Consider the following 16,553-nt stretch of genomic DNA (forward strand, 5'->3'; position numbering starts at 1 on the left):
ATCAGGGATATTGGTCTGTAGTTTTCTTTTTTGGTGGGTTCTTTGCCTGGTTTTGGTATTAGGGTGATGTTGGCTTCATAGAATGGGTTTGGGAGTATTCCCCCCTCTTCTGTTTTTTGGAAAACTTTAAGGAGAATGGGTATTATATCTTCTCTGTGATAAATTTGCAAGGTAAATCCATCTGTCCAGGGGTTTTCTTCTTGGGTAGTTTTTTGATTACCACTTCAATTTCTTTGCTGGTAATTGGTTTGTTTAGATTTTGTGTTTCTTCCTTGGTCAGTCTTGGAAGGTTGTATTTTTCTAGGAAGTTGTCCATTTCTTCTAGGTTTTCCAGCTTGTTAGCATATAGATTTTCATAGTATTCTCTAATAGTCCTTTGTATTTCTGTGGGGTCCATCGTGATGTTTCCTTTCTCGTTTCTGATTCTTTTGATGTGTGTTGATTCTCTTTTTCTCTTAATAAGTCTGACTAGAGGCTTATCTATTTTATTTTCTCAAAGAACCAGCTCTTGGTTTTATTGATTTTTTTCTATTGTTCTATTCTTCTCAATTTTATTTATTTCTTCTCTGATCTTTATTATGTCCCTCCTTCTGCTGACTTTAGGCCTCATTTGTTCTTCTTTTTCCAATTTCGATAATTGTGAGGTTAGACTATTCATTTGGGTTTGTTCTTCCTTCTTTAAATATGCCTGGATTGCTATATACTTTCCTCTTAAGACTGCTTTTGCTGCGTCCCACAGAAGTTGGGGCTTTGTGTTGTTGTTGTCATTTGTTTCCATATATTGCTTGATCTCTGTTTTAATTTGATCATTGATCCATAGATTATTTAGGAGCATGTTGTTAAGCCTCCATGTGTTTGTGAGCCTTTTTGCTTTCTTTGTACAATTTATTTCTAGTTTTATACCTTTGTGGTCTGAAAAGTTGGTTGGTAGAATTTCCATCTTTTTGAATTTACTGAGGCTCTTTTTGTGGCCTAGTATGTGGTCTATTCTGGAGAATGTTCCATGTGCACTTGAGAAGAATGCGTATCCTGTTGCTTTTGAATGTAGAGTTCTATGGATGTCTATTAGGTCCATCTGTTCTAGTGTGTTGTTCAGAGCCTCTATGTCCTTACTTATTTTCTGTCTGGTGGATCTGTCCTTTGGAGTGAGTAGAGTGTTGAAGTCTCCTAAAATGAATGCATTGCATTCTGTTTCCTCCTTCAGTTCTGTTAGTATTTGTTTCACATATGCTGGTGCTCCTGTGTTAGTTGTATATATATTTATAATGGTTATATCCTCTTGTTGGACTGAGCCCTTTATCATTATGTAATGTCCTTCTTTATCTCTTGTTACTTTCTTTGTTTTGAAGTCTATTTTGTCTGAGACTAGTACTGCAACACCTGCTTTTTTCTCCCTGTTGTTTGCATGGAATATTTTTTCCATCCCTTGGCTTTTAGTTTGTGCATGTCTTTGGGTTTGAGGTGAGTCTCTTGTAAGCAGCATATAGATTGGTCTTGTTTTTTCATCCATTCAGCGACTCTATGTCTTTTGATTGGTGCATTCAGTCCATTTACAGTTAGGGTGATTATCGATAGGTATGTACTTATTGCCATTGCAGGCTTTAGATTCGTGGTTACCAAAGGTTCAAGGTTAATCTCCTTACTATCTAAGAGTCTAACTTAACTCACTTAGTATGCTGTTACAAACACAATCTAAAGGTTCTTTTCTGTTTCTCCTCCTTTTTCTTCCTCCTCCATTCTTTATATATTAGGTATCATCTATCCCTTGATTGACTTTGGTGATAGTTAATTTAATTTTGCATTTGCTTAGTAATTAGCTTTTCTACTTTCTTTACTGTGGTTTTATTACGTCTGGTGACAGCTATTCAACCATAGGAACACTAGCAGTCCCTCCAAAATAGACTGTAGAGATGGTTTGTGGGAAGTAAATTCTCTCAGCTTTTGCTTATCTGGAAATTGTTTAATCCCTCCTTCAAGTTTAAATGATAATCTTGCCAGATAAAGTAATCTTGCTTCCAGGCCCTTCTGCTTCATGGCATTAAATACATCATGCCACTCCCTTCTGGCCTGTAACGTTTCTGCTAAGACGTCTGATGTTAGCCTCATGGGCTTTCCTTTTTATGTGATCTTATTTCTGTCTCTGGCTGCTTTTAACAGTCTGTCCTTATCCTTGATCTTTTCCATTTTAATTATTTAATTATTTAATTTAATGTGTCTTGGTGTTGTCTTTCTTGGGTCCCTTCTTTTGGGAGATCTCTGGATTTCCATGACCTGAGAGACTATCTCCTTTCCCAGATTGGGGAAGTTTTCAGCAACTACCTCCTCAAAGACACTTTCTATCCCTTTCTCTCTCTGTTCTTCTTCTGGTATCCCTATAATGTGAATATTGTTCCACTTGGATTGGTCACACAGTTCTCTCAATATTCTTTCATTCTTAGAGATCCTTTTTTCTCTCTGTGCCTCAGCTTCTTTGTATTCGTCTTCTCTAGTTTATATTTCATTTATTGTCTCCTCTACCATATCCAATCTGCTTTTAATGATTGGATCTCTGACCTGAATTCATTCCTGAGTTCTTGGGTGTCTTTTCTTACCTCCATTAGCATGTTGATGATTTTTATTTTGAACTCCCTTTCAGGTAGAGTCACGAGGTCCATATCATTTAAATCTTTCTTGGGAGTTGTATTAATAATTTTACTCTGGACTAGATTCCTTTGGCATTTCATATTTCTCTCTATGGTGCCCTCTATGTCCAGAAGCTCTATTCTGGAGCTGCTCAGCCCCTGAAGCAATGTCGGGGGTTGCAGTGGTGCAGTATTGGTGCCTGGGGGGAGGAAAGAGCTGTTCCCTGCCTCCTGGCTGCTGTGCCTGTCTCCACTGTCTGAACCAGTTTGGCCGAACACACACATACAAGCTTTTGTCCCAGAGCAGCCAGATACGGATCCCTGCTTTCCACATGTGGCCGGAATCCCAGTCTCCCCAGGATCTCCACCTGTCCCAGCTTTCCAACCCCTTAATCAGAAGAGTATGATGAAAGCACCCTGAAATATAGGTTCGTGCTCCCAGCGTAGATCTCCGGAGCTAGGTATTCAGCAGTCCCAGGCCTTCCACTCCCTCCCAGCTCAGTTTCTCTTCCTCCCACCGGTGAGCTGGGGTGGGGGAAGGACTCGGGTCCCGCAGAGCCACAGCTTTGGTAAGTTACCCCATTTGGTGAGGTCTGCCCTTTTCTCCAGGTGTATGCAGTCTGGCGCCATCCTCTTTCCTGTTGCTCTCTAGATTAGTTGTGCCAACTATATATTCTAATTGTATCCAGTTTTAGGAGGAAGCCTCTGTCTCTCATGCCACCATCTTTAATCCACTCGAATCTGTTTCTTTCTTATGGCTGAATAATATTCCATTGTTTATATGTACCACATGTTCTTTATCCATTCATCTACTGATGGACACTTAGGTTGCTTCCATATCTTGGCTATTGTAAAAAGTGCTGCAGTAAACATAGGGGTGCTTATGTCTTTTGGAACCTGAGAAGTTGTATTCTTTGGGTAAATTCCACCAAGTGGGATTCCCGGGTCAAATGGTATTTGTATTTTTAGTTTTTTGAGGAACCTCCATATTGCTTTCCATAATAGTTGAACTAGTTTACATTCCCACTAGCAGTGTAGGAGGGTTCCCTTTTCTCCACATTCTCACCAGCATTTGTTGTTCTTCGTCTTTTCTATGCTGGCCATCCTTACTGGTGTAAGGTGATATCTCATTGTGGTTTTAATTTGCATTTCCCTGATGATTAGTGATGTGGAGCACCTTTTCATTCGTCTGTTATCCATCTGAATTTCTTCTTTGGAGAACTGTCTCTTCTTACCCTATGCCCATTTGTTATTTGGGTTATTTGGTTTTTGGGTGTTGAGGCATGTAAGTTCTTTATATATTTTGGATGTTAACCCCTTGTCTGATATGTCATTTACAAATATATTCTTCCATACTGTTGGATGTCTTTTTGCTCTGTTGATGGTGTCCTTTGCCATACAGAAATTTTTTAGTATGATGTAGTCTCATGAGTCATTTTTGCTTTTGTTTCCCTTGCTCGAGGAGACGCATTCAGGAGATTTTTGCCTATGTTGTCTTCTAAGAGTTTTATTGTTTCATGAATTACATTCAGGTCTTTGATCCATTTCGAGTTTACTTTTGTGTATGGGGTTAAACAATAATCCAGTTTCATTCTCTTGCATGTAGCTGTCCAGTTTTGCCAAAACCAGCTGTTGAAGAGGCTATCATATCCCCATTGTATATCCATGGCTCCTTTATCATATATTAATTGGCCATATATGGGTGGGTTTATATAAGGGCTCTCTAGTCTGTTCCATTGGTCTATGGTTCTGTTCTTGTTCCAGTACCAAATTGTCTTGATTACTGTGGCTTTGTTGTAGAGCTTGAAGTTGGGAGCATAATCCCCCCAGCTTTATTCTTCCTTCTCAGGATTGCTTTGGCTATTTGAGGTCTTTTGTGGTTCCATATGAATTTTAGAATGATTTTCTCTAGTTTGTTGAAGAATGATGTTGGTATTTGATAGGGATTGCATTGAATCTGTATATTGCTTTAGGCAGGATGGCCATTTTCACAATGTTAAATCTTCCTATCCATGAGCATGGGATGTGTTTCCATTTATTGGTATCTTTAATTTGTTTTATGAGTTTTTTGTTTCAGAGTATAGGTCTTTCACTTCCTTGGTTAGGTTTATTCCTAGGTATTTTATTCTTTTTGATGCAACTGTGAATGGAATTGTTTTCCTGATTTCTCTCTCTGCTAGTTCATCATTAGTGTATAGAAATGCCACAGATTTCTGTGTATTAATTTTGTATCCTGCAATGTTGTCGAGTTCAGATATTAGATCTTGTAGTTTTGGAATGAATTCTTTAGGGTTTTTTATGTACAATATCATGTCATCTGCAAACAGTGACAGTTTAACTTCTTTCTGACCAATCTGTATGCCTTTTATTTCTTTGTGTTGTCTGATTGCCATGGCTAGGACCTCCAGAAGTCTGTTGAATAAAAAGTGGGGAGAGTTGGCATCCTTGTCTTGTTCCTCATCTTGAAGGAAAAGCTTTCAGCTTCTTGCTGTTAAGTATAATGTTGGCTATGGGTTTGGCATATATGGACTTTATTATGTTGCGGTACTTGCCCTCTATACCCATTTGTTGAGAGTTGTTATCATGAATGGATGTTGAATTTTGTCAAATACTTTTTCAGCATCTATGGAGATGATCATGTGGTTTTTGTCCTTCTTTTATTGATTTGGTGGATGATGTTGATGGATTTTCAAATGTTGTACTTGCATCCCTGGGATGATTCCCACTTGATCATGATGGATGATCATTTTGATGTATTTTTGAAATTGGTTTGCTAATATTTTGTTGAGTATTTTTGCATGTATGTTCATCATGTATATTGGTCTGTAATTTTCTTTTTTTGTGGTGTCTTTGCCTGGTTTTGATGTTAGAGTGATTCTGGCCTCATAGAATGAGTTTGGAAGTATTCCTTGCTCTTCTATTTTTTGGAAAACTTTAAGGAGGATGGGTATTATGTCTTCACTAAATGTTTGATAAAATTCAGCAGTGAAGCCATGTGTTCCACGGATTTTGTTCTTAGGTAGTTTTTTGTTTACCAGTTCAATTTCACTGCTGGTAATTCAGCTTTTCTGTTTCTTTCTGGGTCAGCCTTGGAAGGTTGTATTTTTCTAGACAGTTGTCCATTTCTTCTAGGTTATCCAGTTTTTTAGCATATAATTTTTCATAGTATTCTCTAATAATTCTTTGTCTTTCTGTGGTGTCCATAATGATTTTTCCTTTCTCATTTCTGATTCTGTTTATGTGTGTGGACTCTTTTTTCTTGATAATTCTCGCTCTAGGGGTTTATTTTGTTTATTTTCTCAAAGAACCAGCTCTTGCTTTCATTGATTCTGTTTCATTCTTCTTGATTTTATTTCTGCTCTAATCTTTATTATGGCCCTCCTTCTACGGACTGGGCCTCATTTATTCCTCTTTTTCTAGCGTTGTTAATTGTGAATTTAGACCACTTATATGGGATTGTTCTTCTCTCCTGAGGTAGGCCTGTGTTGCAATATACTTCCCTCTTAGCACAGTCTTCGCTGCATCCCAGATTTTGCCATATTGGATGATTGTTGTCATTTGTCTCAATGTATTGCTTGATCTCTGTTTTTATTTGGTCATTGATCCATTGGTTATTTAGGAGCATGTTGTGAAGTTTCCGTGTGTTTGTGGGGTTTTTCATTTTCTTTGCGTAATTAATTGCTAGTTTCATTCCTTTGTGGTTGAGAAACTGGTTTGTACAATTTCAGTCTTTGAATTTACCAAGGCTCTTTTTGTGGCCTCGTATATGATCTATTCTTGAAAATGTTCCATGTGCACTTGACAAGAATGTGTATTCTGCTACTTTTGGTGTAGAGTTCTGTAGATGTCTGTTAGGTCCATCTGTTCTAATGTGTTGTTCAGTGCCTTATTTTCTGTCTGGTTGATCTGTCCTTCAGAGTGAATGGGGTGTTGAAGTCTCCTAGAATGAATGCATTTCATTGTATTTCCCCTTTTAATTCTGTTAGTATTTGTTTCACATATGTAGGGACTCCTGTGTTGGGCACATAGATATTTATAACAGTTATATCTTCTTGGATTGACCCTTTTATCATTATGTAATGTCCTTCTTTGTCTCTTGTTACTTTCTGTGTTTTGAAGTCTATTTTGTCTGATACAAGTACTGCAAGTCCTGCTTTTTTCTATTAGTTGCATGAAATATCTTTTTCCATCCCTTCACTTTTAGTCTGTGTATGTCTTTGGGTTTAAAGTGAGTCTCTTGTAGGCAGCATTTTTTATCCATTTAGTGACTCTGTGTCTTTTGATTGGTGCGTTCAGTTCATTTACATTTAGTATGATTATCGATAGATATGTACCTATTGCCATTGCAGACTTCAGATTCATGGTTACCAAAGGTTCAAGGTTAACTTCCTTACTATCTAAGAGTCTAACTTAACTCACTTCATATGCTATCACATCCTAATGGTTCTCTTTCTTTTTTCTCCTCCTTTTTCTTCCTCCTCCATTCTGTATATATTAGGTATCATATTCTGCACTCTTTGTCTATCCCTTGATTGACTTTGGGGATAGTTAATTTAATCTTGCATTTGATTAGTAATTAGCTGTTCTACTTTCTTTACTGTAATTTTATTACCTCTGGTGACAGCTATTAAACCTTAGGAACACTTCCATCTATAGGAGTTCCTCCAAAGTACACTGTAGAGATGGTTTGTGGGAGGTAAATTCTCGCAGCTTTTGCTTCTCTGGAAATTATTTAATCCCTCCTTCAAATTTAAATCATAATCTTGCCTGATTAAGTATTCTCAGTTCCCGGCCCTTCTGCTTCATTGATTTAAATACATCATGCCACTCCCTTCTGGCTTCTAAGTTTTCTGCTGAGAAGTCTGATGATAGCCTGATGGGTTTTCCTTTGTATGTGATCTTATTTCTGTCTCTGGCTGCTTTTAATAGCCTGTTGTTATCCTTCATCTTTGCCATTTTAATTTCTATATGTCTTGGTGTTGTCTTCCTTGGGTCCCTTGTGTTGAGAGATCTGTGGATCTCCATGGCCTGAGAGACTATCTCCTTCCCCAGATTGGGACGTTTTCAGCAATTACCTCCTCAAAGACACTTTCTATCCCTTTTTCTCTCTCTTCTTTTTCTGGTACCCCTATAATGCGAATATTGTTCCATTTGGATTGTTCACACAATTCTCTCTATATTCTTTCATTCTTAGAGATCCTTTTTGTCTCTCTGCCTCAGCTTCTTTGTATTCCTCTTCTCTGGTTTCTGTTTCATTTATCATCTCCTCCACTGTATCTAGTCTGCTTTTAATACCCTCCATTGTGCTCTTCAATGATTGGATCTCCAACCGGAATTCATTCCTGAGTTCTTGAATATGTTTTCATACCTCTGTGACCATGTAAATGATTTTTATTTTGAACTCCCTTTCAGGATCATGACATTGATGGCATGTAAATCTTTCTGAGGAGTTGTATTAATAATTTTACTTTGAACCGGGTTCCTTTGGCATTTCATGTTTGTGTATGGCGCCCTCTAGTGTCCAGAAGCTCTACTCTCTGGAGCTGCTCAGTCCTTGAAGCAATGTCGGGGGTCGGGGTTCGCAGGGGAGCGGTGTTGGTGCCTTGGGGGAGGAAAGAGCTGTTTCCTGCTTCCCGGCTGCTCTGCCTGTCTCCACTGTCCCAGAGCAGACAGATATGGATCCTTGCTTTCCATAAGTGCCTGGAATCTCCGTCTATCCAGGAATTCTGCCTTTCTTAGCTTTCCAACCCCCTAATCATGAGAGTATCATGCAAGCACCATGAAATGTAGGTTTGTGCTCCCAGAGTAAATATCCGGAGCTAGGTATTCAGCAATCCCAAGCCTTCTATTCCCTCCCTGCTCTGTTTCTCTTCCTCACCCCAGTGAGCTGGGGTGCGTGAAGGGCTTGGGTCCCACCTGGCCACAGCTTTGGTACGTTACCCTGTTCTGTGAGGTCTGCTCTTTTCTCCAGGTGTATGCAGTCTGGCACTGACATCTTTCCTGTTGCTGTTTCAGGATTAGTTAAATTAATTATATGTTCATATTTTTTGCAGTTTCAGGAGGCAGCCTCTGTCTCACCTCTCATGCCACCATCTTTAATCCTCCTGGAATGTTTTAGTAAATCCTTCCAGAAGGCCTCAAAATGTTTCCCTTTTCCTCTGGAAAAATAATTTTATTCTAGTCTAGGGAAGAAGGCCTGAAAAAGTCCCTATCAGGCTCTGAGTATCAGCTTCCAATTTGACCAACTCCTGACCACAGTTATTTTTTAAAATTCTCTTATGTATCTTGTCAGTTTTCAGCTCAGATAAACAATAATTATTCCTGGCAGCATTGAACAACCCCCAATCACAGATGTAAGAGGGATCCCCAGAGAGGGTCCCAAGGATATTACCTTCCCGGGAGACACTCCTAACAAATAAGAAGGCAGTAGCTGTCCTTGGAAAAGAAAGGGATCAATAACCAGGGGGTCTGAGTTTGGAAAGGAAGGGAAACGTGAAGTGTTATTTTTGTCTCTCAACTGAGCATTACAGAGATTCAGGAGCCCTGACTCTGGTGAGAATGTCACCCCTCCCTGGCTCCTGCTGGGATCCTCTCTACAGATTCTGTATCTGCCACAGTTTGGCAGAGTGTTTAATTTTAGTTACCCTTGGCTGTTTATAGGAATAATGTAGCAGTTTGCCAGAGAATCCCTCAGAGTCCCATCAACTCTGATGTGGCCCATATAGGGCCATCCAAAGGTAGATGGGGGGCATTTGAGTTGGTCTTGAATGATTCACACAAAACATTTTAGGACAATCCATTTTCCAGTGTTCCAACAGACTACTGGGGTTTCTGAGCCACCGTTTTGATGGTGGCCCCCTAGAAGAGTTGTTTTAGATACCTTTTGTGTCTTTAATTTTTCATTAGCCTTTTGTAATGCAATTTTCAATGAAGTTATTTTGGAATCTGGGCACCTTTTAGAAGCTTCTACTGCCAATTAAAATAGGTATTTTTCATTCTGTTTGATTTGGGAATCCTTGCTTTTAAATATACTTCTAAAGTAAATTATCTTGTCTAATTGGAACATTTCTCTATAATAGTCTTTGTAATTCTAGATTGTCTTTGGTCACATTTTGCTGTTTTTGTGGATACCTATAGCTTCTTGAGTGATAGTTCTTAAAATACGCAAGTATTCCAGAAGTTAGAATTAGGAACTTAAGGATACCATTTCTTTTCCCTAAGCTTTGGATCTCTTGGAGCCAAATTAATACCGAAGAGCTATATTAATACTGCTGGGTTGTGTGGCATCCTACAGTGCACCTTTTTTTTTTTTTTTTTTTTTAGAAAATATTCAAATTTATTCTCTCTAGGAAGCGGGGCCATGCCTCTCAGTTCTAGGGTGCCATCCATCCTTAAATAAACAGGAAGAAGGATGCCTGCTCACTCAGCAGCCAGTGGACAGTCAGGGGCTGCGGGGGTGTCTCTGCTAGAGCAGGCTGGCCATCAGCCCCATCCCGAGGGTGGAAGACCAGCTCCCCTGCCTGCAGCACCTGCCCAGCTGGCCACATGCTGCCCGGTCCCTACTGCTGGTAGAAGTCCGCATCAGTCTGGAACATGACAAGCACCTGGGCCGTGTGGATCCGCATGTGCTGGGCCAGGCTATTGGCATCCAGAAACTTGTCCCCACAGGAGTCACAGGCATAGAGGATGTGGGTGCATCCTACAGTGCTCCTCAAGAAATTTTCTTGAGGTTGATGGATAACCTAGTGCCAACCTAACCCATTCCACGACCAACTTATCTTAACATGGGAGTCTTAGAGTTAGATGGTGAGCATTGACGGCTTTTGAGGGCTCAACCTGTACTCACCAATTTTGTGGCTTTTGGCTAGTGAGATTCCCATTAACGATTGCCTTTACTTCATGAACATTAACACACTAGTAGTAACCAAGAAGTTACTGCACACTGGTCAGGAAAAGGCCTTGTGGTACAGCAGCAATTCCCAATGTGGAACTAGGAAATGGGGAAAGGACTGAACTAGCAGACCCCGAAGAATGAGGTCTGTAAGATGGGATTCCAGACAAATGGGGAACTGCAGAGTGAACTACCAGCAGTTCCCAGTGTGGAATCTAGGGACTGAACCAAGGGCTCAGATCCCATTAAACATGATTGTGGCCTGAGCTACCAGCAGTGCCCAGTGTGTAACTATTCCAGTCAAATGGGAAACTGTGGAAAAACAAATCAGGAACTCTGAAACAGCAGACCTCAAAACCAAGAGGAACTCACCCATGACCCTTAGAAATGGCAAGAGAGGACTCAGAGGCTTAACGGGCACCACACCTATGTTTTACATTGTCCCCAGAGCTGTCAAAAGTGTCCTTTTGATCCCACTGCTGCCACCTAATCTGTAAAAAAACATAATCCAACTGCATAAAATTTTAAAATCTTACTGGCTTTTATTCAGTGACTCATGAACCAGGAAGCATCCCAACTAGCAAACAGAAAGGGACTCTGAAGAGCTGTATGAAATGAAAGAATTACATAGGCAGAACATGGGGACAAGGCAGTTACTAGCAAAGATCAGAGTGTTTCAGGCATGGCTGCCCTCCTTTGGGGGACAGCAGAGGCCTGTCAGGCAGATGACCTCATTATCACCAGGTATTCCAGATTGACTGGTTTAAGATTCCACTCCTAAGAGAAGTTGAAACTGTGGTTAAGTCAGGTGTTAAGTCTTGGTTTGATGGCATGGGCTCAGCACACGTGGTTCCATTATGGGCCTGTTGCCTCTTTTTTTAACAGCATCCCGCCCCCTCCCCCCACCCAGTCACGTGCCTCCTAGGGGGCAGCCCACGTGGGTGAGGACTGGACCGCAGCCAGTGTGCCCCACCGGCCACCCTACACACGCCCTCCACAGTGACTCCTGTGACTCAGGGAAAAGGATGGTCTCCCTTAGTGATCACCTTGGTTTTTTGTTTCTTTAATTCTTTGGATAATTTTGACTTAACATTATTTGATTTTAAAAAGCAGTCCTCTTCTGTGTATTCATTTTCCAGCCTTATTTTCTTTCAGGTCTTGCCCCTCTCCACCTTCTCCTGCTGTGTCGCTGTGTGATGTTACTCGCCCTTCCTCCGCCTGCTTCGCTCCCATCTCAGCTCGTCTCCAGCCGTAGATGGCCTGACGGTGCCCCCAGCACTTTCACATGAAATCAACTTGCTTTGTTTTTGTTTTAATTTGGGTTTTGATTCTTTTTACTGTTGGCAGAAATAATGTTAATTCATGGGCCTTGTTCTTGCTAAATTTTGGGTGCCCTAGCTAAATTTTGGGTGCCCTAGGGAGGGGGCTGCATCATGATCTGCTGAGGAATGCAGTGAGGATGGAGGCCATCCTCCGCGGTGGTGGTTGCCTTCTGATCATACCTGTGGCTAAAGAGAGGATGCCAGTGATGAGCTGTGTGACTGCCAAGTGTGCCAGCACAACAAGCTACACAGGGGCCTCCAGCATAGGGGGAAGCGGGCAAGCACAGGCCTGGAGAGGGGGAGGCCTTTGTCCGTGAGCTGCTGCCATGCCTGGCTCACCTCTCTGCAGTGGTGGGAGAAGGAGCTCAGGGAGGAGTGTCAGAGGTGAATGGACCAAGCATGTAGTGTGCACAGCCCACACACCCTGCAGAAAGGAGGCCCAGACAATTCTGGGATGGGGCAGGCATGGGGGTGTTGGCCGACAGAGCCCCTCAGAATCCAGAGACCAAACCCACCTCAGACTGTGGGGGGACCCTGTCTCCCCATCAGCAGCCGTGTGTTCTCTCTTTCAGGAGGTCCCAGGTAATTGAGAAATTTGAGGCCTTGGACATTGAGAAGGCAGAGCACATGGAGACCAACTCGTCCGCTGGGCCCTTGCCATCAAGTGACACTCGCCAGGGCCGTAGCGAAAAGAGGGCGTTTCCCAGGAAGCGGGTGAGCACCTGGGGCCTGGGGCCAGCACTGAGGTCCAGGCTGACTTTGTGGGTCACCTGGGGCTCAGCCAGCACCCGGCCGCACTCATGCTCCCAGGCTCCCAGCACACACACACACACACACGTCTGCTGGGCTTCCCGCTCGTTCCATGTTGTGTACTTGGGTCTCATCTTCATGAGGACAAAGCCTGTCGTGCACGTCCTCCTGTCAGAACCGCATCTGTCTCTGCTAATGGCTGTTCTGTTGTGCTTCAGATCCCAAGTTGTAACTATAGCTGCTGTCTTTCTCTGAGGCAACCCAGCCACAAGGCTGAGCATCTGCCTTCCTCTTTCTTTCCAGTGGCACCATAGCTCTCATCTCTCTGTTCAGTCCCTGAGGTAGAGTCCATTCCTGAGCTCCTCCTCCTCCTGGGCAGCCCGCCCACCTCTCGTGGCCCTGCTGTGTCCAGTCTTCATCTTCCTCCCAGCTTCTCTCTGGGCTTGTGAGGTGCTCTGCTGCTTACTGCCACAGAGCCCAGGGCTTGCTCTTCTGTGACCCTGAGAGGCCAGGGTGGGGGCAGGACCAGGAGAGTGATGGTGACCAATGCATCTGAAAGAAAAGGCCACTATGGCAGCCAGGGTGCTCAGAACCTACTGTGTGGTATGGAAGGCACTTGACAAGGGGTCCTGGGGTGCAGGCTCCTGTCCCCACTCTGGCACAGACTTGCCACAGGGGCCCAGACAAAGTGCCTCCCTTTTGGCCTGGGAACAGGGCCCCTGCAGTGCTGATCCCCCACCCCCAGGTCTGACTGCTGGTCTCCCTGCTCCGTGCCCTTCTTGACTGGCTTGTACTGACTGGCGGCTGCTCTCTGCCACAGGACCTCCCCAGCGAAGCCCCCACAGCTCCTCTGCCAGATGCCTCGGCCTCCCCCCTGTCTCCACACCGAAGAGCCAAGTCACTGGACAGGAGGTCCACGGAGTCCTCCCTGACGGTGAGCCCAGGCGCCTGTGCTCTGAGGCCTGGAGATGCTCCTCCCACTGCTTCTGTCTCTTGGGGTCGCTGTCTGCCTCTGTCCCTGCGTCCACACTGGCTATCTGGTCTGTGCATGGGCCCTTGTATCTGTGACAGGAAGCAGACACTGCTTCCAGCCCTTGTCTGGACCACACATACACCCCTGAGCCCTGAGGTCTCTGCTGGAGCGGGCCGCCTAGCGAGGGCAGCAGGAGCCTGACTGCAGGGCATCAGGACCACAGCAAGGAACTCCCACTCTTCTGTGACATTTTAGAGGCAGCAGCGCTCCCCTTTTGCTGGAAGTTTTTGTCTCCCGCAAGGGGAGGGAGAGAGACCTTTGCTTCAGATGGTTTGAGCACGGCCGTGGGGAGTGGTCAGCCAGCATCCAGGCGGGCCATCACTCCCTTGGGGAGCTGAGAGGCACGCCAGAGGCCGTAGGAGTGAAGAGCAGCTGCTTGCACGCAGTGCTCTGTGGCTCCCCTCTGTCTTTTCCTCAGCTTCCTGAGGGGTGCAGGGCTGGTGCCATGTTTCCCCCAGGGCGTGGGGCCACCGTCTGCACACTAACATGAAATGGAGGGCAAGGACAGGAGCCTCTTACCTGGATGAAGCTTAGTTTTTCCTTGAGTCTGGGTTGTGCTCAAGGGTTTGGAGCAGAGGCTCTGAGAACACATATTGCTGGTCGTTGTCCTGCCACTTTGCACCTCTCCTGACTCCCTTGCAGTCTGGAACACACAGATGCCACGGCTGTCTGTGGTCAAGATGGCTTAGAAAGAGAGCACGTGGGGCAAGGGGAAGGAGAATGCCTGTCTCTATAGGTTCTGGCCGTACAGGTGCCCGTGCGGAGATGCAGGAGAGGCCAGGCAGGCTGCAGACGGTCCGCAGGTGGTCCTAAAGGCGCTCTCGGGCCATTCCTTAGCCTTGGACACACAGGTGCTTGACAGACCAGCAGGGACCACACCCCATGCAGGGCCTGTGCTGGCTACTGTCCTGCTTTTGCTTCTTATAGGGACATGGAAACCAAAACTCATCCTCTAGTACATGGTCCCTGCTCCTTGGTCTTCTGTTCTGTCTCCTCCCAGTCTTCCTGTGGCTTCTGTGAGGGCTTCTGAATTCTTTCAGCCATCACTACAGGTCTTCCCCTTCACTTAAACTGAGGAGGATTGCCTGGGCTGCTCTTCTCAGCCTCCAAGGTAGCCCCTGCCTGTAGCAGGGCTTGTCTCAGAGCAGCCAACAGCCCTGCTGCTACAGCCCTGGGTCAAGGGGCCATGTCCTTCCTGCCTGTCAGCCTGGCAAGCCTCGTATTTTCTTCCTCAGGAGACACACGTGCCTGTGGCGTGCCTTCCGGCAGCACCCACTGGGGCCAGGGGACCACACGGGGCTTATCTGGCAGGCAGAGAAATCCCTTTTCCTGCTGCCCACCTCATCTGGGTAGAAGTGCCTCTGCCCCTTTGATCACCCCTTGCCCACGACCAGGATGCCTCAGTGCAGTGCTTTCCTCTGAACTGTTCTTTTTCTCCCTTTCTCAGCCTGACCTACTGAATTTCAAGAAAGGCTGGCTGACCAAGCAGTACGAGGATGGCCAGGTGAGTGCCCAGGACTGCTGTGCTCCTGGTGGGCCAGGGAGCAGGTGTGAGGTTCTGCCCCATCCCCAGCTTCATCATGCCCCTTGTCTCCTAGACCAGTCCTGTGGCCACGAACCACACCTCCTCAGAGAAGGGGAGACATCCAGTTGTCCCACCCCAGTTCTGTCAGGTGGGGGCCAATGGAGAGGCACCAGCTAGGTGTGCCTGCTGCCAGTGTGATAGATTGCTTGTCTGTATCCAGCAGCAATCTCAGCCTCAAGCCATGGGGACATCCTGCAACACTAGTTCTCCACCTGGTGATATTCCCAAAGGTTCCCTGAGAGCCCGGGCTTCCCAGGGACAGCGAAAGCCCCTGGTTGTGGGGGTGGCTTGGGGTTGCAGCCAGGTGGGTAGCCGCCAAGGACCACACACAGCTGTGCCCGCTCAGTCTCCAGCTCAGCCGCTGTCCTGGGAAGAGCCACTGTGGCACATTCTTGCCATCAGATGTGAGCAGGAAGAGCCATTTGCAGCTGGACCTGCCAGCTCCACTTTGATCCTGCCTGGGGCAGAATGCCAGGCCTCCAAGGAGGCATGAAGAAGAGCCTGCTAGGTCCCACCAGAGGCCCCAAACCCGCACTCCCACGCTCCCCTTTCTGCTTTCTGAGTGATTGTGCCGAAACATCCTGTGTTTCTTTCTCCTCCATATCAATCCCCTTGGCCTTCCCTGAAGACTCAAGTCTGCCTCCTTGCTACTTACAGTGAAGACTTGGGACTCTGGCTGCTTGGTTTGATCCTGCTGGCTGCAGGTGGGCGTGCCCCTCTGTTGAGCCTGCCAGTGGCTGTGGCTCATGGACAGCTACCTTAGGGTGGAGATGCCATTTTCACACCACTTTTCAGTGCTGAGGGCCCACCCACTTTTGCAGCCTCTGGAATGAGATTGAGAACAGCGGAGCACTGTTCACCAGCCACACCACTGTGGGTTACAGGGAGCCCACAACCTGTGGCCTACCCCAGCTCCGTGCTGCCTCGTCAGTGGGGAGCCGCGGCTCAGCAAGTGCCCTGAGATCAAGCACGCATGGCTGCCTGTGGCCTAAGCAGAGTCCTCTGTGTGTCCTCCACTCACGGGAGGGGCTGCCTGCCCTTTGCTTTACCTGTGCTCTGGGGGGTGCCCCAGGATTGGCTATAGGTCACCTTGGAGAAGTAAGTGGGCTACATGGTAGTTGAGTCTTGTTTTCCTTCTCTTTTAGTGGAAGAAATACTGGTTTGTCCTTGCTGATCAAAGCCTGAGATACTACAGGGATTCGGTGGCTGAGGAGGTGAGTGTCTTGGCTTCTCCCCTGTTGCAGAGGCAGCTGAAGGGGTCCAGTGGCACCCGGGCGCCTCCGGCCTGCCCCTGGTTCCTCCTGCTTCTCCTTTTGTCTGTTGATGGGTGTCTGCGTGGCGGTCTAGAGTC

The 16,553-nt window shown here is 45.4% G+C and overlaps 1 protein-coding gene across 14 annotated transcripts in view; it reads left to right on the forward strand.

Moving 5' to 3' along the window:
- MPRIP (myosin phosphatase Rho interacting protein) overlaps positions 1–16,553 on the forward strand; it is a 160,328-nt gene that overhangs the window by 106,578 nt on the left and 37,197 nt on the right. For 11 of the 14 annotated variants that reach the window (XM_073234690.1, XM_037019524.2, XM_037019523.2 and 8 more), the window contains 4 exons: positions 12,407–12,548; positions 13,405–13,518; positions 15,065–15,121; positions 16,348–16,416. In XM_073234690.1, coding sequence (XP_073090791.1) covers positions 12,407–12,548; positions 13,405–13,518; positions 15,065–15,121; positions 16,348–16,416 — 382 coding nt within the window. Of the gene's footprint in view, positions 1–12,383; positions 12,549–13,404; positions 13,519–15,064; positions 15,122–16,347; positions 16,417–16,553 lie in introns of all 14 variants that reach the window. The other 3 variants (XM_073234691.1, XM_073234694.1, XM_037019530.2) reach the window with 2 other exon arrangements.

Source organism: Manis javanica, chromosome 4, assembly GCF_040802235.1.
Source record: "Manis javanica isolate MJ-LG chromosome 4, MJ_LKY, whole genome shotgun sequence".
Classification (NCBI taxonomy): domain Eukaryota; kingdom Metazoa; phylum Chordata; class Mammalia; order Pholidota; family Manidae; genus Manis; species Manis javanica.